Source organism: Salvelinus sp. IW2-2015, unplaced genomic scaffold (assembly GCF_002910315.2).
Source record: "Salvelinus sp. IW2-2015 unplaced genomic scaffold, ASM291031v2 Un_scaffold1804, whole genome shotgun sequence".
In the NCBI taxonomy this organism is placed as follows: domain Eukaryota; kingdom Metazoa; phylum Chordata; class Actinopteri; order Salmoniformes; family Salmonidae; genus Salvelinus; species Salvelinus sp. IW2-2015.
In genome coordinates this window covers 141,022-166,763 of record NW_019943177.1, presented here as the reverse complement: position 1 = coordinate 166,763, position 25,742 = coordinate 141,022, and the positions used below count along the sequence as shown (strand labels likewise).

At 44.8% G+C, this 25,742-nt stretch overlaps 2 protein-coding genes across 7 annotated transcripts in view; both read left to right on the top strand.

Annotated features, from left to right (window-relative positions):
* Positions 1 to 18,083, top strand: part of LOC112072028 (protein enabled homolog) — a 34,401-nt gene extending 16,318 nt beyond the window's left edge. Inside the window, exons 4-14 of the mRNA XM_070439612.1 lie at positions 172 to 346; positions 9,159 to 9,225; positions 11,943 to 12,007; positions 12,196 to 12,476; positions 12,915 to 13,021; positions 13,212 to 13,251; positions 13,365 to 13,419; positions 13,592 to 13,652; positions 16,475 to 16,535; positions 16,632 to 16,689; positions 16,954 to 18,083. Coding sequence (XP_070295713.1) covers positions 172 to 346; positions 9,159 to 9,225; positions 11,943 to 12,007; positions 12,196 to 12,476; positions 12,915 to 13,021; positions 13,212 to 13,251; positions 13,365 to 13,419; positions 13,592 to 13,652; positions 16,475 to 16,535; positions 16,632 to 16,689; positions 16,954 to 16,991 — 1,008 coding nt within the window. The 3' untranslated portion in view covers positions 16,992 to 18,083. The remainder of the gene's footprint in view (positions 1 to 171; positions 347 to 9,158; positions 9,226 to 11,942; positions 12,008 to 12,195; positions 12,477 to 12,914; positions 13,022 to 13,211; positions 13,252 to 13,364; positions 13,420 to 13,591; positions 13,653 to 16,474; positions 16,536 to 16,631; positions 16,690 to 16,953) is intronic.
* Positions 18,084 to 19,181: 1,098 nt separating this feature from the next.
* Positions 19,182 to 23,123, top strand: LOC112072027 (transcriptional repressor protein YY1). Of its 6 annotated transcripts, XR_002894226.2 has the most exons (7): positions 19,182 to 19,855; positions 20,958 to 21,120; positions 21,416 to 21,460; positions 21,692 to 21,752; positions 21,888 to 22,046; positions 22,326 to 22,620; positions 22,732 to 23,123. XR_002894226.2 is itself a non-coding variant. In XM_024139443.2 (6 exons), exons 1-6 carry the CDS (start codon positions 19,312 to 19,314, stop codon positions 22,506 to 22,508), a joined length of 1,143 nt encoding a protein of 380 aa, XP_023995211.1. In that variant the 5' UTR covers positions 19,182 to 19,311; the 3' UTR covers positions 22,509 to 23,123. The 6 variants fall into 6 exon arrangements, 4 of the variants coding, with proteins under 4 accessions (XP_023995211.1, XP_023995210.1, XP_070295719.1 ...); XR_011476036.1 differs by lacking the exon at positions 21,416 to 21,460; XM_024139443.2 differs by having other exon boundaries at positions 20,970 to 21,120; positions 22,326 to 23,123.
* The last annotated feature ends 2,619 nt before the right edge of the window (positions 23,124 to 25,742 follow it).

Below are 25,742 nucleotides of genomic sequence, written 5' to 3'. Positions count from 1 at the left end.
CACTCACGCATCTTCCATCTACCAGTATCTCCCACCTCACCCTCCTCCCACATTCTCCCTCTGCTCCTATCTCACCCCTATATACCACTGCACTCACGCATCTCTGCCATCTCACGACATCTCCACCTCTCATACTGCTCCATCCTCCCCACTCTCCCTCTTCTCTCTCAGGTGGTAATAATCTACTCCATAGTGAAGGGTCTGAAGTATAACAGGCCATCGCCATACCTTCCACCAGTGGCGTGCTGCCCCCGTGCAGTCTACGGACTCAACTTCTGCAGAAGGAGGCGTAACCACTTCTCGCATGCCATGCTGTTCGCTTCAATGTCTCAGCACTCAGGACGAGGTGAGAGATGAGAGAGTGTGTAAGGGGATGGGTGGGTGTGTGTGCTCGCGTCTAACTATTAGTTAATTGCGTTGGCTGATCATGATGTGTTCTGTTTTAAACTGTAGTGCTAACGAGATACAGCCTAGGTGCGTTTGACACTGACACGATGGACATAGGTATCTAAGTGTCACTAAGACCGGATAACAATACTAAAGAAGCAGTTTGGCTCACACGACACACCCCGAACACCACGAACCACCACACGACACACACACACACACACACACACACAACACCATCACCACCAACACACACAAACCACACACACACAACACAGCCACAAAGCCACAACAGGATGCACGCCAGTACCGACATGCAAACATCCACACACACACACAACACACACAGGTAAACACTTATGGCGTCACAACACAGACAGCTCGGTTGGGGTGGCTGGGTGGTGTGTGGTGTTGGTGGTAATGTGTGTGGTGTGTGTGTGTGTGTGTGTGTGTGTGTGTGTGTGTGTGTGTGTGTGTGTGTGTGTGTGTGTGTGTGTGTGTGTGTGTGTGTGTGTGTGTGTGTGTGTGTGTTGTGTGGTGTGGGGTGTGTGTGTGTGGTGTGTGTGTGTGGTGTGGTGTGCCGGCCGCTGTGAGTCAAGCCCAGTGTGTGTCTGTGAGGCTCAGGGTGTTAATAGGTCTTTAACCCCAATCGGGGTGACAGTGGGCAACAACAGGCAGATTGGGGGGGCGTGAATAGACAACATGAATTGGGAAAGCCCTACAGATGTAGGATCTTAATTTGATCACTCTGTTGTTGCTGAGAATTTTCCTGCACGGCAGTGTATTCAAGATTTTAAAAAGGCTTCTAAAGTTTGTAATTCCCACTTTAAAGTGTCAGGTTTGATTTACCCTGACGAAAAATGTATCAACCTCTACAAAAATGTTCCATTAATTYTAATCCACATAATAATTCACATGTCCTCTTGCTGCAGGATTATTTTCCTGCCGTAGCAAACTGGCTCAATTTAAGATTCTACATCTATACCCTATATACTGTAAATCTCATTAATTATGGCAAGGGGGGAAAGGGAGTCTGTCATGAAGGTGAAGTCAATGCCATTTCAATTCAGTCAATCTGAGGTATGAGCGGGTGGCACTTACTTTCAATGACCCAATTTTCCGATTGGAATTTCAATCCACTTCGACTGAATGGACTGATTTGAAAATGGACTTAACCCTAAAATGATGAAGGGGCTGAGAGGCAGAAAAAGGATGTAGACAGGTTAGTTTTTCTACTGCAGTTTGAATAATGCAGGTGAGTCAGAGTGCTGGGGCTGTCTGTCTGTCAGTCCATATTTACTGTCATTCTGTTAGAGTTCCTCCACAACCTCATAGTTCCTTCCAGGGGCACAACTATCACTGGGGATGGGGGGGGACATGCCCCCCTACATTCTGAAATTGCATTTTTGTCCCCCCCAGTTTTATCATTGGAATGTGATACAAAACGAGGAAGCGGTGTGCTTTAGGACCATGCGGACGCCTCTGAGCGGTCGGGTAGGCTGTTTGGAGTGTTTATCCGAGAAAATATTAGTTGCGCCCCAGGTTCTCTCCATGGTCACCCACAGCAGGGTCACTCAGTTCACTCTCTCTATGGCCTTTTACAGGAATTGGCTTTGCATTTCTCGCGCTCCACAACTTCACACGTGGACGTTGAAACCGTGGCATAGAGCCAAATGAGCACATACATTGCAAGGCATAGACGGAGCCATTGACAGTGCAACGGCGCCAAGAGGCAATGTGTAACTGGAACCCAGTACAGGATACATAACATGGCAACATAGCCATTCTAACTTGTTTTATATCCACATGCTTTGCTCCTGTTGTAATGTATCAAGAGGCGTCAGGCTAAGATTATCACCTCACGCTGAACCCCAAAACTCACCCCGGTGGTGAAAGAGTTCATTTGCTTTAAAGATGATGACCTTAATTTCCCCCTTTGGACTCAGATTAACCTATTTACGCACACACCCTCATAAACACACACACACATTCAGGGCACTGTACACATTAACTAACAAACACACACACACACACACACACACACTGCGGGCACAGTCATACACACTGCAGTGTCATAATCTCCTGGGACAGAGAGAGGGGGAGAGAGAGCGATAGAGAGAGAATGACGGAGAGAGGGGGAGAGAGAGCGATAGAGAGAGAATGACGGAGAGAGAGTGATAGAGAGATAATGACAGAGAGAGGGGAGAGAGAGCGATAGAGAGAGAATGCTGGAGAGAGGGGGAGAGACGATAGAGAGAGAATGATAGAGGGGAGAGAGAGCGATAGAGAGAATGATAGAGGGGAGAAAAGAGTGATAGAGAGAGAATGACGGAGAGAGGGGAAGAGAGAGCGATAGAGAGATAATGACAGAGAGAGGGGAGAGAGAGCGATAGAGAGAGAATGATAGAGGGGGAGAAAGAGTGATAGAGAGAGAATGATGGAGAGAGGGGGAGAGAGAGCAATAGAGAGATAATGACAGAGAAAGGGAGAGAGAAGATAGAGAGAGAATGCTGGAGAGAGGGAGAGAGAGAGCGATAGAGAGAGAATGACGGAGAGAGGGGAGAGAGAGCGATAGAGAGAGAATGATAGAGGGGGAGAGAGAGCGATAGAGAGAGAATGATAGAGGGGGAGAAGAGATGATAGAGAGAGAATGACAGAGAGAGGGAGAGAGAAGCGATATAGAGAGAATGACGGAGAGAGGGAGAGAGAGTGATAGAGAGAGAATGCTGGAGAGAGAGTGATAGAGAGAGAATGACAGAGAGAGGGAAGAGAAGAGCGATATAGAGAGAATGACAGAGAGAGGGGGAGAGAGAGCGATAGAGAGAGAATGAGAGAGAGGGGGAGAGAGCGATAGAGAGATAATGACAGAGAGAGGGAGAGAGAGAGCGATAGAGAGAGAATGATAGAGGGGAGAAAGAGTGATAGAGAGAGAATGATGGAGAGAGGGAGAGAGAGCGATAGAGAGATAATGACAGAGAGAGGGGGAGAGAGAGCATAGAGAAGAGAATGATAGAGGGGAGAGGAGAGCAATAGAGAGAGAATATAGAGGGGAGAGAGAGCAGATAGAGAGACAATGAAGAGGGGGAGAAAGAGATAGAGAGGAGTAATGACAGAGAGAGGGGAGAAAGAGCGATAGAGAGAGAATGACGGAGAGAGGGGGAGAGAGAGCGATAGAGAGATAATGACAGAAGAGGGGAGGAAAAAGAGTAATAAGAGAGAATGAAGAGGGAAGAAAGAGTGATAGAGATAATGGACAAGAGAGGCGAGAGAGAGCAATAAGAGAGACATAGACGAGAGAGGGGGAGAAAGCGATAGAGAGAGAATGACGGAGAGGAGGGGATGAGAATGAGCGATAGAGAAGATAATGACGGAGAGAGGGAGAAAGAGTGATAAGAGAGAGAATGATAGAGGGCGAGAAAGACAGTGATAGAGAGATAATACAGAGAGAGGAGAGAGATGAGAGCGATAGAGAGAGAATGATAGAGGGGAGAGAGATGACAGAGCGAGAGAGTAGTGATAGAGAGAGAATGATAGAGGGGAGAAGAGTGATAGAAGAGAGAATGATAGAGGGGAGAGAGATGATTAGAGAGAGAGAGAATGACAGAGAGAGAGAGAGAGAAAGAGAGCGAGGGAGGAGAGAGATGGAGAGACAGCTATACAGAGAAGAGTGATAGAGAAATAATGACAGAGAGGGAGAGAGAGCGATAGAAGAGGAATGATAGAGGGGAGAAGAGAAGAAAAAGAGCAAGAGAGAGATGGAGATGGAGAGACACAGCTATACAGAGAGAGTGAGAGAGAGAGAGAGAGAGAGAGAGATATATGAATATAAGAATGAGCAGTGGAGTCCTCCTCCCCCGTCCTCACAGTAACTGTGTGTTCTCTGCTCTCCTCCTCTCTGTTAATTAAATGAGTCATTGAGGAGTTGTCCCGTGGCCCAGTCTTCAAGTGCTCCGCTTTCTCTTTGCGGAATACACACACAAACACAAACACACTGTCACGGCCGTCAAAAGAAGTGACCAAAGTGCAGCGTGGTGGAGCGTACATATTCCTTTTATTTTAGAAAAATGACGCCAACAAAACAACAAAACGAAGAAAAACAACCTCGTGAAGCTAACAGGGCTAAGGCCACTAACAGAAGATAACACCCACACTGAAAGGAGTGAAAAAGGGCTACCTAAGTATGATTCCCAATCAGAGACAACGATGAACAGCTGTCCCTGATTGAGAACCATACCTGGCACAAAAAACAAGAAAAATAAAGAAAACATAGAATGCCCACCCCACATCACACCCTGACCAACCAACTAGAGAAATAAAACGGCTCTCTAAGTCAGGGGGCGTGACACACGCAGACTGGAACAAAGAGGGTCCAGTGACAGAAGATACACCACCACCCCTCTGCTCTCTGCTCTGTCTCCGAGTTCACAGACCCCCCCCCCCCCCCACACACACACAACACACACACAGACAACGTAAGCCTATGGTGTGTATGTGTGTGTGTGGTGTGTTGTGTTGTGTGTGTGTGTGTGTCTCTCTCTCTCTCTGTGGTGCTTCAGCAGACGCCATAATGTCAAGGGTTAGACACCCTCTCTTCTGCAGTTCTTGGAGAGACTTATACAAACCAACACACACACACACACTGAACACTCATGCGCAGCAAACAGGGTTAGGCCTTATTGGATACACCTATTCAATCCTCTCGGGTCTAAACAAGTGCCTATGGAGTAGGCCATGGTGTCGGGATTAGGCGTCGGTGTAGTGGCTATGGTGTACGGGTTGATTTGGGATTAGGCCTGAGCCTCACAGCACCTCAGGCCCCTTACCACTCCTCACAGCACCTCACGTCTGCCCCCTGGTGTTCCGGAGGCCTGGTGCAGACGGGCCTCACTGATCTCAATGGCCTGCGTGTGTCTACTGTATGTATGTCTATGGAGCCACCTGGCCAGTCTCTCAGTGACCAGGCTTCTGGAAGACGGAGGGCCTCGTTAAAGGTGAACTACCCGGCACACGCTCTCCTGCTGCTGCATAGAGGTGTGGATTACTAGAGATGACACTGGAGACGAGAGGGGTAGGAGGGGGATGGGTGTGGGCGAGGCAGGAGAGATACCTGGACAGGTGAGCGAGACAGAGGAGGAGGAGAGAGATGGAGGAAGAGGAGGGCTCAGGGCGAGCTATGGTGAGCAGAGAGTGGGTCTGTCAGTGCCTCTGTGTCTGCCACAGCCGATTCGTCCTCTTCAATATGTCCTGTAGGTACTGCTGCTGGCTGTCTCTCACACTCTTACTGGATTGTGTGTATGTATGTCTGTGTTATAATCGTGACATAGAATGTGTGTAAATGTGTTAAGATTGTGGCATGGTGTGTGTGTGAGAGAGAAAGAGAGCGAGAGGTGTTTTCAGGTGACTGAGCGTTATATTAGTAGTTTGTGATATATTAGTAGTTTGTGGACATTKATTTCATTTTGATTGGGTTTGAGGTGCGTTTTGTGCGGCACAAGATCTGTTTGGTGCTGTGAACTTACTAGTAGTGTTGGTGTGTGTGTTGTGTGTGTTGTGCTGTGTTGTGTGTGTGTGTGTGTATGTGTGTGTGTGTGTGTGTGTGTGTGTGTGTGTGTGTGTGTGTGTTGTGTTATGTGGGTGCTGAATGATATTAGATAGCTGTTGGGTTGTTGTGGACACTGGGATTATGTGTGTTGTGTTGTGAATATTGTTGGTATGTTATGGTGTGTTCCCTGTAGTGGATTTTCAGTATGTGGATGGTTGTGTTAGGATGTAAACTGTTGAGTACTTGCTTTTTGTTGTCAAAGTGTGTGTTGTGTGGTGCGTGCGTGCGTGCGTGTATGTGTATAACTAATTTAATAACTAATTAAAAGAGATGAGGTAGCAGTATGGAGCGGTATGGAGAGTGACTGTCCGGAGATCGTGAGCGATTGTGTGAGATCGTGAGTCCGGTTGCTTTGTTGTTGTGTGTTATTTTGAACACCGGCTGTAACTCGACCAACCACAGCCATCAACATCCTCTCTAACCAATCACCGGTTGCTATGGAGACACTTCCGGCAGTAGTGAACGACATATGAGATCGTAGGTCATAAGTAATGTGTCAAACTCCAAGCCTTGAGGAATACCTTTGGTTCAGGGCCCCCACATTGCCAGTCAAACTGGTACCACTGTGAGGCCCTCTCTGTTTTTGTAAAGTCACACAGGCAAAGGTTTGGCTATGTAACTAGTCTCTCTAGACGTACAGGCTGCCTCCCACAATGTTTCAATGTTTCCGGCTCAACACGTCTGTATGAACCAAAACGTCAGTTTGCATAGAGGAACTACGTCACCGCTGTATCGTAGTAGCTAGCAAGATGGAGATCACCGAGGTTATTTTTAATGAGTGCATTTTGCAAATGGATACCCAGCAAACCAAAAGTGGTCATGTGAACGTTCCCAGAAACATTTGTTTAGGTCGCGTCGAATGTCCTCATAAGACTGTCCGGTCATGCAGAGATTATAGAACGTTTGTATAAAACATTCTCCTGATGTTGCAAGAATGTTCCTAGAACACATTTCATTTGTTCTGTGAAGGTTCCCCGGAATGTTTCATTAGGTTATGGAAACAGTCTGGTGGAACATTGTGGGGACATCACAAAATATATTTTTCCAAAACACATAACATGTCCAGTTGTGCAGGAGATTCTGCAATGTTTCTTTTAGGGTGCAAAAAAAACATTCACCTGATGTACAAGAACGTTCCAGAACACGTTTTGTCTGTTCTTTAAAGGTTCCCAGAATGTTTCATTTGGTTGTGGTAACAGTATAATCATTAACATAACTGGACAATTTTTGTGTGATGAGAACATTTGCCGCAACCTAAGGAATGTTATGGGAACTTTCGCAGAACCAATTTTGGTTTGGCGGGAAAACATGACTGGTACATTGTGTTATTACCTTACCTGGAAACCTAATGACAACGTTTGGGGAATGTTCTGTGGTGGTTGTTACAGATGTGGTGCACAACATTTTAGTGAATGTTGGAGAACATTCCAAGGATATGTCGTAATATATTATTATAAAAACACTAACTAGAACTTCATGGAATCTTATCTAATTAGCAAGATGGAGATCACCGAGGTTATTTTTAATGAGTGCATTTTGCAAATGGATACCCAGCAAACCAAAAGTGGTCATGTGAACGTTCCCAGAACATTTGTTTAATGTTCTGGGAATGTCCAAGTCTGCTGGGTAGTTTGTATCAACTACCTTCATAAACGCAAGATTTTTGTTATTTTATATTATCGAAGGTAAGAAGAAAGTCACTGCTGTTGCCTAGGGTCATATTTACGAGACTACTATGTAACAGGAGTATGTGTTTGTGATGTAAGAGAGAGTGAGTGACAGCTGTGATGCAGGTGGGAGTGGTCTACGCCTCTCACCTTTCAGGGAGATAACACACACTGGGATTCTCCCTCTCTCTCCCTCTCTCTCTCCCTCTCTCTCTCTCTGTGTCAATCTCAATTCTAAATTCAAGGGGCTTTATTGGCATGGGAAACGTGTGTTAACATTGCCAAAGCAAGTGAGGTAGATAATATACAAAAGTGAAATAAACAATACAAATTAACAGTAAACATTACACATACAGAAGTTTCAAAACAAAAAAGACATTACAAAAGTCATATTATATATATACAGTGTTGTAACAATGTACAAATGGTTAAAGCACACAAGTTAAAATAAAAGCATAAATATGGGTTGTATTACAATGGTGTTTGTTCTTCACTGGTTGCCCTTTTCTTGTGGCAACAGGTCACAAATCTTGCTGCTGTGATGGCACACTGTGGAATTTCACCAGTAGATATGGGAGTTTATCAAAATTGGATTTGTTTTCAAATTCTTTGTGGATCTGTGTAATCTGAGGGAAATATGTCTCTCTAATATGGTCATACATTGGGCAGGAGGTTAGGAAGTGCAGCTCAGTTTCCACCTCATTTTGTGTGGCAGTGAGCACATAGCCTGTCTTCTCTGAGAGACCATGTCTGCTACCGCGGCCTTTCTCAATAGCAAGGCTATGCTCACTGAGTCTGTACATAGTCAAAGCTTTCCTTAAGTTTGGGCAGTCACAGTGGTCAGGTATTCTGCCACTTGTGTACTCTCTGTTTAGGGCCAAATAGCATTCTAGTTTGCTCTTTTTTGTTTATTCTTTCCAATGTGTCAAGTAATTATCTTTTTGTTTTCTCATGATTTGGTTGGGTCTAATTGTGCTGTTGTCCTGGGGCTCGTGTGGGTGTGTTTGTGTTTGTGAACAGAGCCCAGGACCAGCTTGCTTAGGGGACTCTTCTCCAGTTTCATCTCTCTGTAGGTGATGGCTTTTGTTATGGAAGGTTTGGGAATCGCTTCCTTTTAGGTGGTTGTAGAATTTAACGGCTCTTTTCTGGATTTTGATAATTAGTGGGTATCGGCCTAATTCTGCTCTGCATGCATTATTTGGTGTTCTACGTTGTACACGGAGGATATTTTTGCAGAAATGTGCATTTGCAGAGTCTCTCTGTGTCTCTCTGTGTCTCTCTCTGTGTCTCTCTCTCTCTGTGTCTCTCTCTCTCTCTCTCTCTGTGTCTCTCTCTCTCTCTGTGTGTCTCTCTCTCTCTCTGTCTCTCTGTCTCTCTCTCTCTCTCTCTCTCTCTCGCCGAAAACACCAACAATAAAGTCAACCATACAAACAATAGGTAATAAATATCTCTTGTCTTTTCTCCCCTTCTCGCTCTCCCTTCCTTCCCTCCTCTCCTTCCAGGCCCGGTGGTCCCGCGCCKAGTCCAGAATGGGCCCACTACAGACGAGATGGAGGTGCAGAGAGCAAGGTGAGGCATCGAGGTACTCCGCAACAACCACGCAACAAGACACAGCGTTGACATAACAGCCACACAACGGTCACAAAACACTGAAACAACGTTCACACAACATTCACCGAACTTCCCAGAGATGTTTCCCGACGACAGGATTAGAGCGGTAAACACACTGTGTTGTCTGCGAGTCTGTCAGCAAAGACTGCACAATAGAGAACGGTCTGTCACGCAGGACTCAGTCTGCGAACAGGCAGCAGCCCTGTCCACATGACCCCCAGCCAGACATCTGTCCTCATCAACCTTTTATTCCTCTCCTCCCTCTGTTCTCTCTCTCCCTCTGTCTCCTCACGGGATTAACATACAGGAAGGAGAGAGAGTTTCAGAGAGTCTGACAGAGAGAGCGAGTAAAAGAGGGAAAGAGAATGATGGAGTTATAATGACAGCTAAACACAGGAAGCGCTTATTTGTGCTAAATCATGGTCGCGGCAGATTGTGGAGAATAGATGTTAATAGCAGATTTGTGCTTGAGATTATGCTCCAGGACTATTCGATTGCACCATAGCACCTATTCAGAGAGGTACAGTAACTCGAGCTGTTTCTGCTATCTATCTCTGTCTCTACGCCCCCAGGGAATTACACAAGCCCTTTGTTGCCTGAGCTATTTCTGCTCCGCTTATCATTTCATCTCAATTCCAAATGCCAAAGCAGAAACAAAACAAATACGATTGCATTATGGATATGTGATGACCTCTCAGTGGAGAGGACACCCCTGAGGCGCTCACTAGTGGTAAAAGTCAGGATTGCACTGCAGCTCTGTGTCGTGTGGAGATCAAAATATCAGATGTGTGTGTGTGTGTGTGTGTGTGTGTGTGTGTGTGTGTGTGTGTGTGTGTGTGTGTGTGTGTGGAGCCCCCTCCAGTGGTAACAGTCAGTGTGTATCTCCCAGGCCTGTGGCTGCTGGGTCAGCACATCTCCTCTCCAACATTACACACAGCTGGAAAATTCCACTTCCTCTCTGTGTGCTCTTTCGCTCTCTTTCTCTGTCTGTTGTCAATTCAATCTCAATTCACTTCAAAGGGCTTTATTGGCATGGGAAACATGTGTTTACATTGCCAAAGCAAGTGAAATAGATACTAAACAAAAGTGAAATAAAGAATCAGAAATGAACAGTAAACATTACACTCACAAAAGTTTCAAGAGAATAGAGACATTTAAAATGTTATATTATGGCGATGTACAGAGTTGTAACAATGTGCAAATAGTTGAAGTACAAAAGGGAAAATAAATACAACTAAATAATGGGTTGTATTTACAAGGGTGTTTGTGCTTCACTGGTTGTCCTTTTCTTGTGGCAACAGGTCACAAATCATGCTGCTGTGATGGTATTTCACCTAACAGATATGGGAGTTTATCAAAATTGTATTTTATTTTGTATTATTTGTGGGTCTGTGTAATCTGGGGGAAATATYTGTCTCTAATATGTCTTTCGGTGTCTCTCTGCCCAGAGCTCTATCAAATGTGTCTCACATCAGAGGGGGAGAGGGTGAAGAGAGGGAGGGGAGATAGAGAGTGGGTGAAGAAGGAGAGAACGGGGGAAGAGAGAGGTGGGCGTGATAAGAAGAAATGGGGGATCATCTCATAAAGCCTGCAGCATAGTGAACAGCAGGGAGAGTATCTCTCTTGTCATGGAGGTTAATAGCGCTACTTGTCCATGTACTGCACATAAGATTGGATTTGATTTGATTACTGCACACAAGCAGACATACAGGATACGTACACTGTGTGTACAAAACATTAGGAACACCTGCTTTTTCCATGACATAGACTGACCAGGTGAATCCAGGTGAAATCTATGATCCCTTATTGATGTCACTTGTTAAATCCACTTCAATCAGTGTAGATGAAGGGGAGGAGACACTTTAAAGACGGATTTTTAAGCCTTGAGACAATTGTAGACATGGATTGTGTACGTGTGCCATTCAGAGYGTGAATGGGCAAGACAAGAGATAGAAAAGTGCCTTTGAACGGGGTGTGGGAGTAGGTGCCAGGCGCACCAGTTTGAGTGTGTCAAGAACGGCAACACTGCTGGGTTTTTCAGACATGTATCAAGAATGGTCCACCACCCGAAGGACATCCAGCCAACTTGACACAACTGTGGGAAGTTTTGGAGTCTTCATGGGCCAGCATCCCTATGGAATGCTTTCGACACCTTGTAGTCCATGCTCCGGCGAATTGAGGCTGTTCTGAGGGCAAAAAGGGGTGCAACTCAATATTAGGAAGGTGTTCCTAATGTTTTGTACTCTCAGTGTATACCACCACATGCCGTCATTTTACCAGACCTTGGACAGCTGGAGAACTGTAGAGCAGTAGGACTGTAGGCTAACTGACTGTGGTGCATTTAAGCAATAAGGCCCGAGGGGGTGTGGTATATGGCCAATATACCACGCCTAAGGGCTGTTCTTATGGATACCAAACCCCCAAGGTACCTTATTGCTATTATAAACTGGTTACCCGTGGTATACGGTCTGCTATACCATATCTTTCAGCCAGTCTGCATTCAGGGCTCGAACCACCCAGTTTATAAATACAATTGAAGGACTGCTGGCTGTTTGTCAAATGTCCCTGCTCTATGGGGCAATAGGGCTCTAAGGCTTTCTGCCTATCTCACTGACTGTGCTATGACAGGCATAAAATGGAGGTGGGCTGACTGACTGTGTGTCTTGTCTCTCTAGACAGGTTATGGAGCAGCAGCAGAAGCAGGCACACATGGAGAGGGAACGACGATCCTCGAACCCAGGTGAGGAAAACGCTAAACTCAACCTACCGAACAGTGAAATGGAAATGTTTTTAAAGTGAAGGTCGTCTTTACAGGCTCAAGGGCCTGATGTGAGTGCATATTCCCTTTCAAAGTCAGACACTGTGACACTATAAACAATGTCTTATTTCCTCTCTTCTCTTTCTCTCTGCCTCTCTCAATTTCACCAGGCTCTCCTTTCCCAGGCCATCCCGGTGTGCTTTCTGTAGCCCCCCCAGCCCCCATGCCGCCCCCCATGTCCATGGGCTCCTCTTTAGGTGGAGGCCCCCCCTCCCTGGGTGCCCCTATGCCTCCTCCCCCTCCCGGGCCCCCTCCCCCCTCGGCAGGGGCTCCCCTGCCCCCCCTGCCTCCTCCGCTGCCCATGGGTGGAGGGGGACAGGGTGAGGAGGCTCCCGCCCCGACGGGACTCGCCGCCATGATCGCTGGAGCCAAACTGCGCCGCGTCAATAGAGTGAGATGCCAATCACACTAATCACCACGTTACATAAACATAAAATAGTACATGGACTTACCCTCTCAGACAATCTATCAATACCTTCATAGACATGGGGATGTAAGAGCATCCTATGAGGGTTTATGAAGATGTAATGAGCTTTATAGAAGTGACATCAAGGCCCAGGCAAACATACCTGTATCTCAAAAGTCTAAAGACCTCTCCTCCTCCTCTTCTTCGGTCCTTCATCTGCACTGATCTCATAACAGAGGATGGGTGAAAGCACAATGTTCACCAAGCCCAGCTCTTTCATATCAGTGGAGCTGAACTAGGAAAGGAAGCCCCTTCAGACCATTAACTTGTGCTCCGCCTCTTACAACTAGGTGACGTCACACACACTTCGTTCTATCCTCACCTAACATACGGTGTGTGTGTGTGTCTTCCTTCTCTCTCCAGCCTGAGGATTCTAACTCTTCAGGATCGGGGGCCAAAAACGATGCCAACAGGACGAGTGGCGGCAGCGGAGGACTGATGGAGGAGATGAACGCTCTGCTGGCGCGGAGGTCAGAGCATAGAGTTAGAAACACTAGAACAGGCATTCCTATTCAGAGCATTGTTAAAACCACCACAACAGGCATTTCTATTCAACATCATTTCCTGTCATATGTGGAGTGGGCCGGCAGCCATATTGAATGTGCTACTTTGATATCAAACTGAATGAGGGTCTGACTTGAGGCTTCTTCTTGCCCCCAGAAGGAAAGCAGCGTCAGAGAAGCCTGAAGACAGCCAAAACGTGAGTGATGCTTAACTGATGATACAACAGTGACATATGACTCTTTTCATCATTAAATGTATGGCTCACTTCTCCTTAGTTGACCTCAACATTTTCCTCCTGTTGTCTTTCAGGATAACCCGAACGGATCCCCTTCACCCAGCACCAGGGGTGGACAAAACGCCACAGGTACTACAGTCATACACACTATATACAATATATACAGTACAAATACAACACAATATATGCTGTACTACACAAGAACAACACAATATAAACTATATAGAAATAATACAATTGACATGTTTAGGTAATGTTTTTCTTCACCTGACCCCTGTCTTCTCTTCTCCTGCCCTCTCAGATGGAGGGAAGAAGCCATGGGACAGAGCCAACTCTGCCGAGAGGTCATCACTGGTATCAAGGTGAGAACCTGAGGGACTCAGTCAGTCTGCCAACATACATCTAATAATTAATCAACGACGCTGGCACTAAGACAGCATTGAATGAGCTGTATACGGCCATAAGCAAAAGAGAAAACGCTCACCCAGAGGCGGCGCTCCTAGTGGCCGGGGACTTTAATGCAGGGAAACTTAAATCCGTTTTACCAAATTCCTATCAGCATGTTAAATGTGCAACCAGAGGGAAAAAAACTCTGGACCACCTTTACTCCACACACAGAGACGCATACAAAGCTGTCCCTCGCCCTCCATTTGGAAAATCTGACAATAATTCTACCCTCCTGATTCCTGATTACAAGCAAAATTAAAGCAGGAAGCACCAGTGACTAGATCAATAAAAAAAGTGGTCAGATGAAGCAGATGCTAAGCTACAGGACTGTTTTGCTAGCACAGACTGGAATATGTTCCGGGATTCCTCCGATGGCATTGAGGAGTACACCACATTAGTCACTGGCTTCATCAATAAGTGCATCGATGACGTCGTCCCCACAGTGACCGTACGTACATACCCCAACCAGAAGCCATGGATTACAGGCAACATCCGCACTGAGCTAAAGGCTAGAACTGCCGCTTTCAAGGAACGGAACATCTAACCCGGAAGCTTATAAGAAATCCCTCTATGCCCTCCGACGAACCATCAAACAGGCAAAGCGTCAATACAGGACTAAGATCGAATCGTACTACACCGGCTCTGACACTAGTCGGATGTGGCAGGGCTTGCTAACCGTTACAGACTAAAAAGGGAAGCACAGCCGAGAGCTGCCCAGTGACACGAGCCTACCAGACGAGCTAAACTACTTCTATGCTCGCGTCGAGGCAAATAACACTGAAACATGCATGAGTGCACCAGCTGTTCCGGACTAATGTGTGATAATACTCTCCGCAGTCGATGTGAGTAAGACCTTTAAACAGGTCAACATTCACAAGGCCGCAGGGCCAGAGGGATTACCAGGACGTGTACTGCGAGCATGCACTGATCAACTGGCAAGTGTCTTCACTGACATTTTCAACCTCTCCCTGTCCGAGTCTGTAATACCAACATGTTTTAAGCAGACCACCATAGTGCCTGTGCCCAAGAACACTAAGGTAACCTGCCTAAATGACTACAGACCCGTAGCACTCACGTCTGTAGCCATGAAGTGCTTTGAAAGGCTGGTCATGGTTCACATCAACACCATTATCCCAGAAACCCAAGACCCACTCCAATTTGCATACCGCCCCAACAGATCAACAGATGATGCAATCTGCATTGCACTCCACACTGCCCTTTCCCACCAGGACAAAAGGAACACCTATGTGAGAATGCTATTCATTGACCACAGCTCAGCATTCAACACCATATTGCCCTCAAAGCTCAATAATAAGCTAAAGACCCTGGGACTAAACACCTCCCTCTGCAACTGGATCCTGGACTTCCTGACGGGCCGCCCCCAGGTGGAAAGGGTAGGTAATAACACATCCGCCATGCTGAACCTTAACACAGGGGCCCCTCAGTGGTGTGTGCTCAGTCCCCTCCTGTACTCCCTGTTCACTCATGTCCGCACGGTCAGACACGACTCCAACACCATCATTAAGTTTGCCGATGACACAACAGTGGTAGGCCTGATTTCCGACAACGACAAGACAGCCTATAGGGAGGAGGTCAGAGACCTGGCCGTGTGGTGCCAGGACAACAACCTCTCCCTCAACGTGATCAAAACAAAAGAGATGATAGTGGACTACAGGAAAAAGAGGACCGAGCACACCCCCATTCTCATCGACGGAGCTGCAGTGGAGCAGGTTGAGAGCTTCAAGTACCTTGGTGTCCACATCACCAACAAACTAACATGGTCCAAGCACACCAAGACAGTCGTGAAGAGGGCACGACAAAACCCTTTCCCCCTCAGGAGACTGAAAAGATTTGGCATGGGTCCTCAGATCCTCAAAAAGTTCTACAGCTGCACCATCGAGAGCATCCTGACTGGTTGCATCACTGCCTGGTATGGCAACTGCTCGGCKTACGACTGCAAAGGCACTACAGAGGGTAGTGCAAACGGCCCAGTACATCACTGGGGCCAAGCTTCCAGCCATCCAGGACCTCTATACCAGTCAGTGTCAGAGGAAGGCCCTAAAAATTGTCAAAGACTCCAGCCACCCTCGTCATAGACTGTTCTCTCTGCTACCGCATGGCAAGCGGTACCGGAGCGCCAAGTCTAGGTCCAAGAGGCTTCTGAACAGCTTCTACCCCCAAGCCATAAGACTCCTGAACATCTAATCAAATGGCTACCAAGACTTATTGCATTGCCCCCCCGCCTTTTCCTTCTTTTACACCGCTGCTACTCTCTGTTGTCATCTATGCATAGTCACTTTAATAACTCTACCTACATTTACATATTACCTCAACTAACCGGTGCCCCCGCACATTGACTCTGTACCCCCATGTATATAGTCTCGCTATTGTTATTTTACTGCTGCTCTTTAATTACTTGTTACTTTTATTTATTATTCTTATCCGTATTTTTTAAAACTGCATTGTTGGTTAGGGGCTCGTAAGTAAGCATTTCACTATAAGGGCTACACCTGTTATATTTGGTGCATGTGACTAATAAAATTTGATTTGAATCAAGGGATTGCCTGTTTAACTGTGTAAAGGACTGTACATGTTTCCCTCTGTACACTTAATGCCTTATATTTGCACTTAATTTTCTCTTGCATGTTCGCTCTCTGTGCATTCGTCAAATAAAAACATTGAAATACCAGTGATGTTATGAAGTGTGTAAGTGTGAGAGTGTTTTACTTTTCTGCAGGGTACGACCTGTGGGGAGTAGCAGCGACACAGACGCCTTAGACTTTGACAGAATGAAGCAGGTAAGGTGCCCTGGAATCAGTCAGTGGCACATACGCTTTGTAAATCTGAAAAGGTATTATACCTGTTATGATTCACTTTTTTTGTACTTGAAACAGGAAATCTTGGAAGAAGTCGTTCGTGAATTGCACAAGGTGAAGGATGAGATCATTGACGGTGCGTCGTCCTCACTCACCTCATCAGAGAATGTCTCCATGGGAAATTGACTGTGGTTTTAACTACACATACGTTTGTAACTGATCAAATGTGCTTGTTATTGTTAGAGAGGGAGAAGTGAGACGTATTATCCACCAGAGAGCATCAGAAACAGAGAAACTGAAACTAATAATGCTAATATACTATTATTGGGCTTTGACAGCACCTTTTATGTCTATGACATGGCCTGTAACACTCCTCTTGTATGTCACTTCTCTCTTCCAGCCATTAGACAAGAACTGAGCAGAATCAGTACGACATAATCTTTCATGCGACTCCAGCTTTTGGAACCATCGTCCCCACGCCAACTACTGTTAGGAAGCAAGGAGAGGATCAAGGCCCGAACTACGACATTTTATTTATTGTACATTGCTGTGATGTTGTAGCAACGTAACAATGTTGCTGTAACACCACAGGAATGTTACGTTTGGTTTGGAGGAATAGGATGGATGGACACTCTCACTGCTTTCCTCTGTTTCTTTGGTTTAGGTTTTCTCTCTCTTTTTCCTTTCTATCTGTCCATCGGTAACCCATGTTTGCTGTTCTTTTTCCAGTCTTAAAGGCAACATTTATTCAATTCAATGAAGTAACCTCTTGTTTTTTTTGTTAGGAGTTTATTGTTTTGTTTAAAAAAAGGTTGTTTGGGGTTATTATTACTACCATTGTCATTATTATGACTATTATTTTTATTATTGTAGATGTAATGGTGTGAACATGAATAGTAGTAATTTTAGTGATGCAATAGTAAAAATGACAAAATAATAATGATAATGATATGGATGATGATAATAATAACACATCATTTTATGTCAGCCTTTTATGTTTTATATTGTATTTTTTTCCCCTTTTGGTTTTGTTTTTAAAATACAATAATAAGCACATACGGATTTCTTTCTCATGACCTGACCTTGAGATTTTTTTGAAGAGTTTTGTATCCTTTTCGCCAACACAGTTTTGTGTGTGTGTGTGTGTGTGTGTGTGTGTGTGTGTGTGTGTGTGTGTGTGTGTGTGTGTGTGTGTGTGTGTGTGTGTGTGTGTGTGTGTGTGTGTGTGTGTGTGTGTGTGTGTGTGTGTGTGTGGAATCACTGACTGAAAGATTTTTTTAAACAGGTCTTTAACCTGAAAGGGAGGGTGGTATATAAACTGTTGCTCTTTGGATATTGCAATCTTATGAATAGAAAAACATCAATACACCAGAGTATTTGTGATGATGTTGTTAAAAATGTCTATTGGCTGAAAGAATAAGTATTGTTCGTTTTATTATTTACTTTTATGACCAAGTGCTTCCTGGTTTAACATTTTTTTAAAGACACACACTACATTAAAAATGAATTCAAATAAAACTGTGAACAATGTCTTGGATAAATGAAGTGGTCTCTGATTGTGAGAGTTTTGTCTGTTTTTTTGAATTTTTAGTTGTGCTTGATTAACTGCTTGATTCAGTGTTCATTCTCAAGTATTCACCTAGTCAGACCATGTATTCATACACTATGGGCGACTATGTACATATTTTGGTCAATCGGTTCCTTTCAGTTTTACTATGTAACAACACATAATACTATCCTGGGGCGAATTCATTGGGGATTAATTTAGAGCAGTGCAATGTATAGGGTTGAATGATTCTCTACATAAAGGAGGTCCTGATAAGAATATACTCTTGCAGTCAGTAGGCAGGGTAGGTATTGCAGATACATGACTGCGCCACAAGAGGCAATACAATATACTGTCTAGAATGTGGATTTTGTAGGATTTTGTCCCCATGTATATACCGCCATCTAGAGGTCAGATTAGGAAAGAGGTAAAAGACCAGCTACTGTATATAGAGTGACCTAATTTACAGTAAAGGTGTATTTGTAGAAAACCCAACAAACATAAGTCAACTGCAGTATTTCCCTTTGGATGTGTAGGGTAATATTCAAGAAGTATATGCAACGGTATGAAATAAATCTATAAGATTAGATGGGCCAAATACCAGTGGGTATTTGAGGTTGCCGCTCCTCTACCAGGGTTTCCCAAAGTCGGTGCTGGGGCCCCCCCTGAGTGCATATTTTCTTTTTTTGCCCTATCATAACACAGCTGATTCAAATAACCAACTCATCATAAAGCTTTGATTATTTTAATCAGCTGTGTAGTGCTAGGGCAAAAAAAAAAAACATACTCCACGCCCAAGGACTGAGTTTGGGAAACCTCGCTCTATGAAATAGTAATATTCTGCATTAAGAAAACTATTTAAGTCTTATGATGCATTACGCATAGCAGTGAGTTGGTCAAAGTCTTTGTGGCCCTTAATGTTTTAGCAACCTAAAAAATATTCACCAAGCCATTCATTTATTAATTCATATGTGATTAATTTATTTTTTGGTCTAAACATATCCCTCACCAGACCCTGTTCCAGAAGTCTCGCGATGTTTGTGATTTTTTTAGAGCATAGTGGCGACGGGAATTGGTGGTGTGGGACGGAATTGAGTTAGATAGCTATTTGTGTTATCGTAGAGAGAGAGAGAGAACCGGAACAGGGGGWGTGTTTGTTGGGCAAACGAACACAGCACAGGGTGCGTGAGAAGCAAGCTGGCGGAATTCAACATGGCATCCGGCGATACGCTGTATATTGAGGCGGACGGCTCGGAAATGCCGGCCGAAATAGTGGAGTTGCACGAGATAGAGGTGGAAACGATACCAGTGGAGACTATAGAGACTACGGTGGTCGGGGAAGAAGACGATGATGATGACGACGACCAGCCGATGATAGCACTTCAGCCGCTGGCATCAGACGACCCGAATTCGATCCACCACCACCACCATCAAGAAGTGATCCTAGTGCAGACAAGAGAGGAGGTTGTTGGCGGGGATGATTCGGATATGCATGCGGACGGGAGTTACGATGATCAAATCCTCATCCCCGTCCCAGCACCCGGCGTCGAAGACGAGTACATCGAACAGACTCTGGTAACTGTGGCCGGGAAAAGCTCGGTGGGTCGGATGAAGAGAGGGGGAGGCGGCAGTGGCAAGAAAGCGGGGAAAAAGAGCTATTTGGGTGCTGCAGAAGCAAGCGGTAGAAAATGGGAACAGAAGCAGGTGCAAATAAAGACTCTGGAGGGGGAATTCTCTGTTACAATGTGGGCGTCGGGTAAGTGGTCGGTTCTATGTAATCTATCAATTCGAAAATTGTATCTCGCTCCCGGCATTGTTCGTGCTTGGTTGTTAGCCTGTGCAAGGGGCCTTGTTGCAGGGCGTTGTCCTTCTGCACCAGTCTATTTCCTCGGGTAGTTCACCAGGCCACGGTCGGGATCACTTTTAGTTGTTTTCGGTGCAGAATTGCCTGTCGGTTAGATTGAAATGTTTTTGTTTTGAAGGGAGGCCATGTTTTTAGATGTTGATGGGCGCCGCCATGTTCCCCGAGAACCAGTATGGCGGCCCGAAAAAATGGCGATAGAGCGGCGGGGCGAAGATGGCGGCGGTTGGGGGAGCAAGCGCGCTGTTGGCTCTAGAGAGTAGGCCGCGATGGCGTAGCTAGCTAGCTATTTTCCACTAGGTTAACTAGCTAGCTGGCTAACGTTGGCTATGCGGACAATTAGCTTGCTGCAGCCGTGATTATCTAGGTCAATAACACTGTAATTTAGCACCAGTTGAGTTATGTTAGATTTAAATGGCTGGACAAATATATTTGTTTGKCAAAATAAGTAATATTTCTAGTCTACGCCCACGCATTGATGCACACACATTTCGTCTGCATAAAAAGCTAACGTTAGCTAGCTTAGAAATATATATATTTTTAGCTCTGTTACTGTTAACAAATGTTCTACAAGTTACAACTAGCGAGTTTCCAACACAGTAAGAAGTTCCTAAAAACGAAGAACCAACACAATTTGCCTTGTCCAGTATTGCATGAGCAACGTTTAATAGTATTTGGATTATGCATGATTGATACATTAGAATTATAGTCCCCCGTTCGCGTGCTAGTAAACCCATTATAATGTGGCTACAATAAAAAAAATATGCGACTACCATCAGGGTTAGGAATTATGTTGGCTGGGAAACGGTGCAGGGGGATCAAGGTGATGCATGATTGTATACATTGTATTTACTTTTGGTAATAACACAGCCAGACTAGCTACACTGTCTAGAAATATTGCTGCAGTATTGTTGTTAACATGACTGTTTTCAAACTGCAATGGTGTACCCCGGTCTTGTAAGGCTATTTTCGGTTAAGTCCCTGCATTGTATCCTAGATGACAAAAAAGACATCGACCATGAGTCGGTTGTTGAAGAACAGATCATTGGGGATAATTCCCCTCCGGACTACTCTGAATACATGACTGGGAAGAAGCTGCCCCCTGGAGGAATACCTGGCATCGACCTGTCAGACCCCAAACAGCTGGCAGAGTTCGCCAGGTCAGTGTCTGTCTAACCTCACCTGTCCGTCAAGGATATGTACAATAAACACACACAACTATTACATAGCCTAAGCTCTGACACACAAATAATTGTGGCACACCTTGGAAAGTGGTGTTTAGCAAGATGCCAGGATTTTTGACTCTCTTCGTGTAGCCTGGCTACTCAAGTCTTGGAAGGTAGCACTTGATGTGGCATCTTTCCTGTCGTAGATGTTGGAGGTATATAGCCTAATCTCCTTCCTAAAGGGAGTGATGAGCTCTTTCTGACTCCCGTTTGGATGTTGTGTTCTTAGCCCCTTCAGTAACTCTGCGGGTCCCTATGGTCAAAGCCCAGTGCGGTAAGTTCTAGAGTTCAACCCACGCACTGACACAGAGCACCCGGACACAGTGAAAGGAGGGAACCGGCTGTTTCAGCCATACTGAAACTCTTCCATGGGTGCTGGTTTATATTATTTGGTTAGCAATTGAACATGGTTACTTGGATTTTGTATATGGGCAACATTATTTGAGTTCTGTTTTCTGTGAATGCAATAGGATGAAAGTTACCTCCACATCTGATGTTTTCTCAGGATGAAGCCGAGGAAGATAAAAGAAGATGACGCTCCCAGGACGATAGCCTGCCCTCATAAAGTAAGTAGTCAGTTTCCAACCGTATCTTTCCTACCCGGTCTCTTTCTCAGTCTATGCCCGACTTGACCGTTTTCTTGGTCCCCATTGAACCGTAAGGCGTCCTACARGGCTCAATAACGGAACTCTCTCACTCAGGGCTGTACTAAGATGTTCAGGGACAACTCGGCGATGAGGAAGCATCTCCACACCCACGGGCCTCGCGTGCACGTCTGTGCCGAGTGTGGCAAGGCCTTCGTAGAGAGCTCTAAACTCAAACGCCACCAACTCGTTCACACGGGGGAGAAACCCTTCCAGGTGCAATACCCAGACACACACTCACATAAAGGAGAAACCCTCCCAAGTACTCTGTGTTTGACACTGTAGTGTAACATTTTTGCCGTGGGGTTTATTCACAAATTTAAAATAAGTCCCTTAACTTGCATTGAGGGTCTGCATACATTTTGCTAGGACATTGACACAAAAAGACTAATGCATGTTGAGCACTGAATTTAATTGCTCACACTTTTACTATTTATTTGTATATCCTAATAAATGTTTCTTGTTGTCCATCCATGGTCTCCTTTCTGTGTGCAGTGTACTTTTGAGGGCTGTGGGAAGAGGTTTTCGCTGGACTTTAACCTGCGCACACACGTTCGTATCCACACCGGAGACCGGCCCTACGTATGCCCCTTCGACGGCTGCAATAAGAAGTTTGCCCAGTCAACCAACCTCAAGTCTCACATCCTCACACACGCCAAAGCCAAAAACAACCAATGAGAGCCCTCCGACCTGCCCCAAGTCCCACCCCCAATGACACCACACGTCAACTTCCTTTGAGGAAATAAATAAATGGGGGGGGAGAAGAATAAAGACTAAAGAAATTCAAAAGGTACTGAAATTCTCCCCCCTTCTCCTGTTGGATAGGCTGACTAAAGTACAGCGGCACTCTTGAAAAATAATAAATCCTCCTCCCATCCCCCTCTCTCTCCTCCCTTCATAGTGGCATCATGTTGTTGCCAGAAATATGGAACTCATGGACAAACATCAGAGACTATGCTTTCTACAATGGAGCTGCAAGAGCGAGAGAGGGAGCAATCTGTTTGTTTTTCCACTAAAGGAATTTCCACTGACCGGTCTTCATATCTACTGCATAGCTTTTAATTTTCTATTTCTCCAAGTGTGCATATTGTACACTTATTTTGGGATATGTTCAGTAAGACAATTTGTGATTATTATTAAGATCCGCTTACCATATGATGGTCCCTCAGACAAGACTTACTGTACCATCACATCGCTTCAAATAGTATTTTCTGTAAAAAGTTCTGGTTTGCATATCCATCCCTACTTTTGGTTGTATTCCTTCTAACCATTAAATAATCTTGTATACTTGTATTGTATGGCTGTATTGAAATGATGTAGACCTTGATAGAGGTGTGATTTAAAGTGTTAACCAATTTAACTTTTAGTCATGAGTTGCTTTCTTTTTTTATGGATTGTCCCTTTGCAGAGAAACGTGTCCCTACCGTTGATTCACTGCGAGCCTGTCTCTGTTGGAATACTGAAACACATCAAATGAAAATCGCCAGCGTGACCATCAGTTTCTTTGTTAGAATGTAATGTACAGGCGTCCGTCAACCATGACCTTTCTTTGTTGATATTTACACCCATGTATTTCAATGGCCCACAATAAAACGGTCATCCCAAATCCATTTTTTACTTTTCATTCCTTTTCTAGGTCTGGGGTGTAATCATTAGTCCAATATGTTGCATTTGCACTGAAAATGTTTGTTTTACATTCAGGTAGGTCCCTCCCTGTTTGTTTCCTAGTGAATAGATCCCCTGACATGAGCCTGGAGTGTTTGTCATAAGTGTGGTGAAAAACATTGCTTGCATAATACTGGAGACATGGGCTCAATCGTAAATTGACCCCTAAGCACTAATAGAGATCTGAGTTATTGGTATAAGCAATATGGTGAAACTTCCACCTAGCCTATCAAAGGGCAAGGTGGTGCTATTGGCATAATACTAACACCTCAGATCTCCACAAGTGCATAGGGATTGAAGGAATAATCCCATTCCACTTCCAACTATATTTAGGAATTTTTTTTCATTGGTCCACTGCTGATAATAGTCCCAAAATGTTTTGCATGTCAGCAATCAAGTTTTCAAGATATAGGACTTTCAAAAAGCAAATAGTGATTTAGTGGTATTTTTGTATCTACTCTATATTTTGTAATCTGATTAAGTGTTGGTTATATTGATCCATGAAGAGCAACAAACCAGTTGGTTTGCTAAAACAACTGAAAGGATAATTACTACCCACGGGGCAAAAACTTGTGGAATCAATGTTTCCATGTCATTTCAACCCTAAAAAAATCTGTGTGAAGCCGTTGAATCACAGTGGAAACCTGGATATTTTTTTCACCCAACTTTCAACCTAAATTTACTGTGAATTCACATGAGTTGACAACTCAACCAAATGTAAATCAAAACTAGACGTTGAACTGACGTCGGTGCCCAGTATTGTTTTTATTTGAAATAAGAAGTGGCGGAGGCTTTTTGAAATTGAGCCGCTGATCTCTCAAGTGGTTATTAAACTTTTCCTGTTACTGATGTGCAGTGAGCTTCTGGCACCCTAGCAGCACCTGGCATCACCCAGGTTGGTGCCACAGACTCTACAGAGAGCGGCTGGGGATGGGGTGCCTTGATCAATGGCTTCGGATCTGTCCTCCGGTCTTTCCCTCCTGCTGGAGGAGACCACCATCCCCCTCATTCAAACCAGCTTCATTGGGGCATGCTGACGAGCCAGTGACTGAGGTGGAGGACTGTGCTCAGATAGTGGAGTTGAGACAGTCCGAGTTTAATATCTTACCATGCAGCCCATAAATGATAAATTACTTAATTCTTGTTTTTGTTTTAAAGTGTCTTTGAGATTCTTCTAAATTAAATAATATATGATGCAAAACGTATCAAGGCAAGTTGCAAGTTTTAAAAGTCCTATATCTTGAACACTTGATTGCTGACATTTAAAACATTTTGGGACTATGAACAGTCCCCCAAAAATACCAAAATATTGGTTTTGAGTGGATTATTCCTTTAAGGGTCGATATGAGTTTAGGCAATAGTTTATTCCTTGTCAATGCTGGTGAGAAAGATTACTCACTTATAGGCTACCTGAGCAATCCTTTTAGATACTGAACAAAAATATAAACACAACATGTAAAGTGTTGGTCCCATGTTTCATGAGCTGAAATAAAAGATCCCAGAAATGTTCCATATGCACAAAAAGCTTATTTCTCTCAAATTTGGTGCACAAATGTGTATTTCATCCCTGTTAGTGAGCATTTCTCCTTTGTCAAGATAATCCATCCACCTGACAGGTGTGGCATATCAAGAAACTGATTAAACAGCATGATCATTACACAGGTGCACCTTGTGCTGAGGACCATAAAAGGCCACTCTAGACTGTGCAGTTTTGTCACACAATACAATGCTACAGATGTCTCAAGTGTTGCGGGAGCATGCAATTTGCATGCTGACTGAAGGAATGTCCACCAGAGCTGTTGCCAGAGAATTGAATGTTAATTTCTCTACCATAAGCCGCCTCCAATGTCGTTTTAGAGAATTTGGCAGTACGTCCAACCGGCCTCACGTGTATAGCGTTGTGTGGACGAGGGATTTGGTGTCAACATTGTGAACACAATGCCCCGTGGTGGCGGTGCGGTTATGGTATGGGCATGCATAAGCTACGGACAACGAACACAATTGCATTTTGTCGATGGCAATTTGAATGCACAGAGATACCGGGACGAGATCCTGAGGCCCACTGTCATGCCATTCATCCGCCGCCATCGCCGCATGATGTTGCACGGCCCCATGTCGCAAGGAGATGTACACAATTCCTGGAAGCTGAAAATGTCCCAGTTCTTCCATGGCCTGCATACTCACCAGACATGTCACCCATTGAGCATTTTTGGGATGCCCTGGATTGATGTGTACAACAGCGTGTTC

Excerpts from the sequence above, each read along its gene's own strand:
- LOC112072027 (XM_024139442.2), top strand. The coding sequence starts at position 19,312 with ATGGCATCCGGCGATACGCTGTATATTGAGGCGGACGGCTCGGAAATG. Across the intron at positions 19,856-20,957 it reads TGTTACAATGTGGGCGTCGG|ATGACAAAAAAGACATCGAC; the intron begins GTAAGTGGTCGG and ends ATTGTATCCTAG. Across the intron at positions 22,047-22,325 it reads CGGGGGAGAAACCCTTCCAG|TGTACTTTTGAGGGCTGTGG; the intron begins GTGCAATACCCA and ends TTCTGTGTGCAG.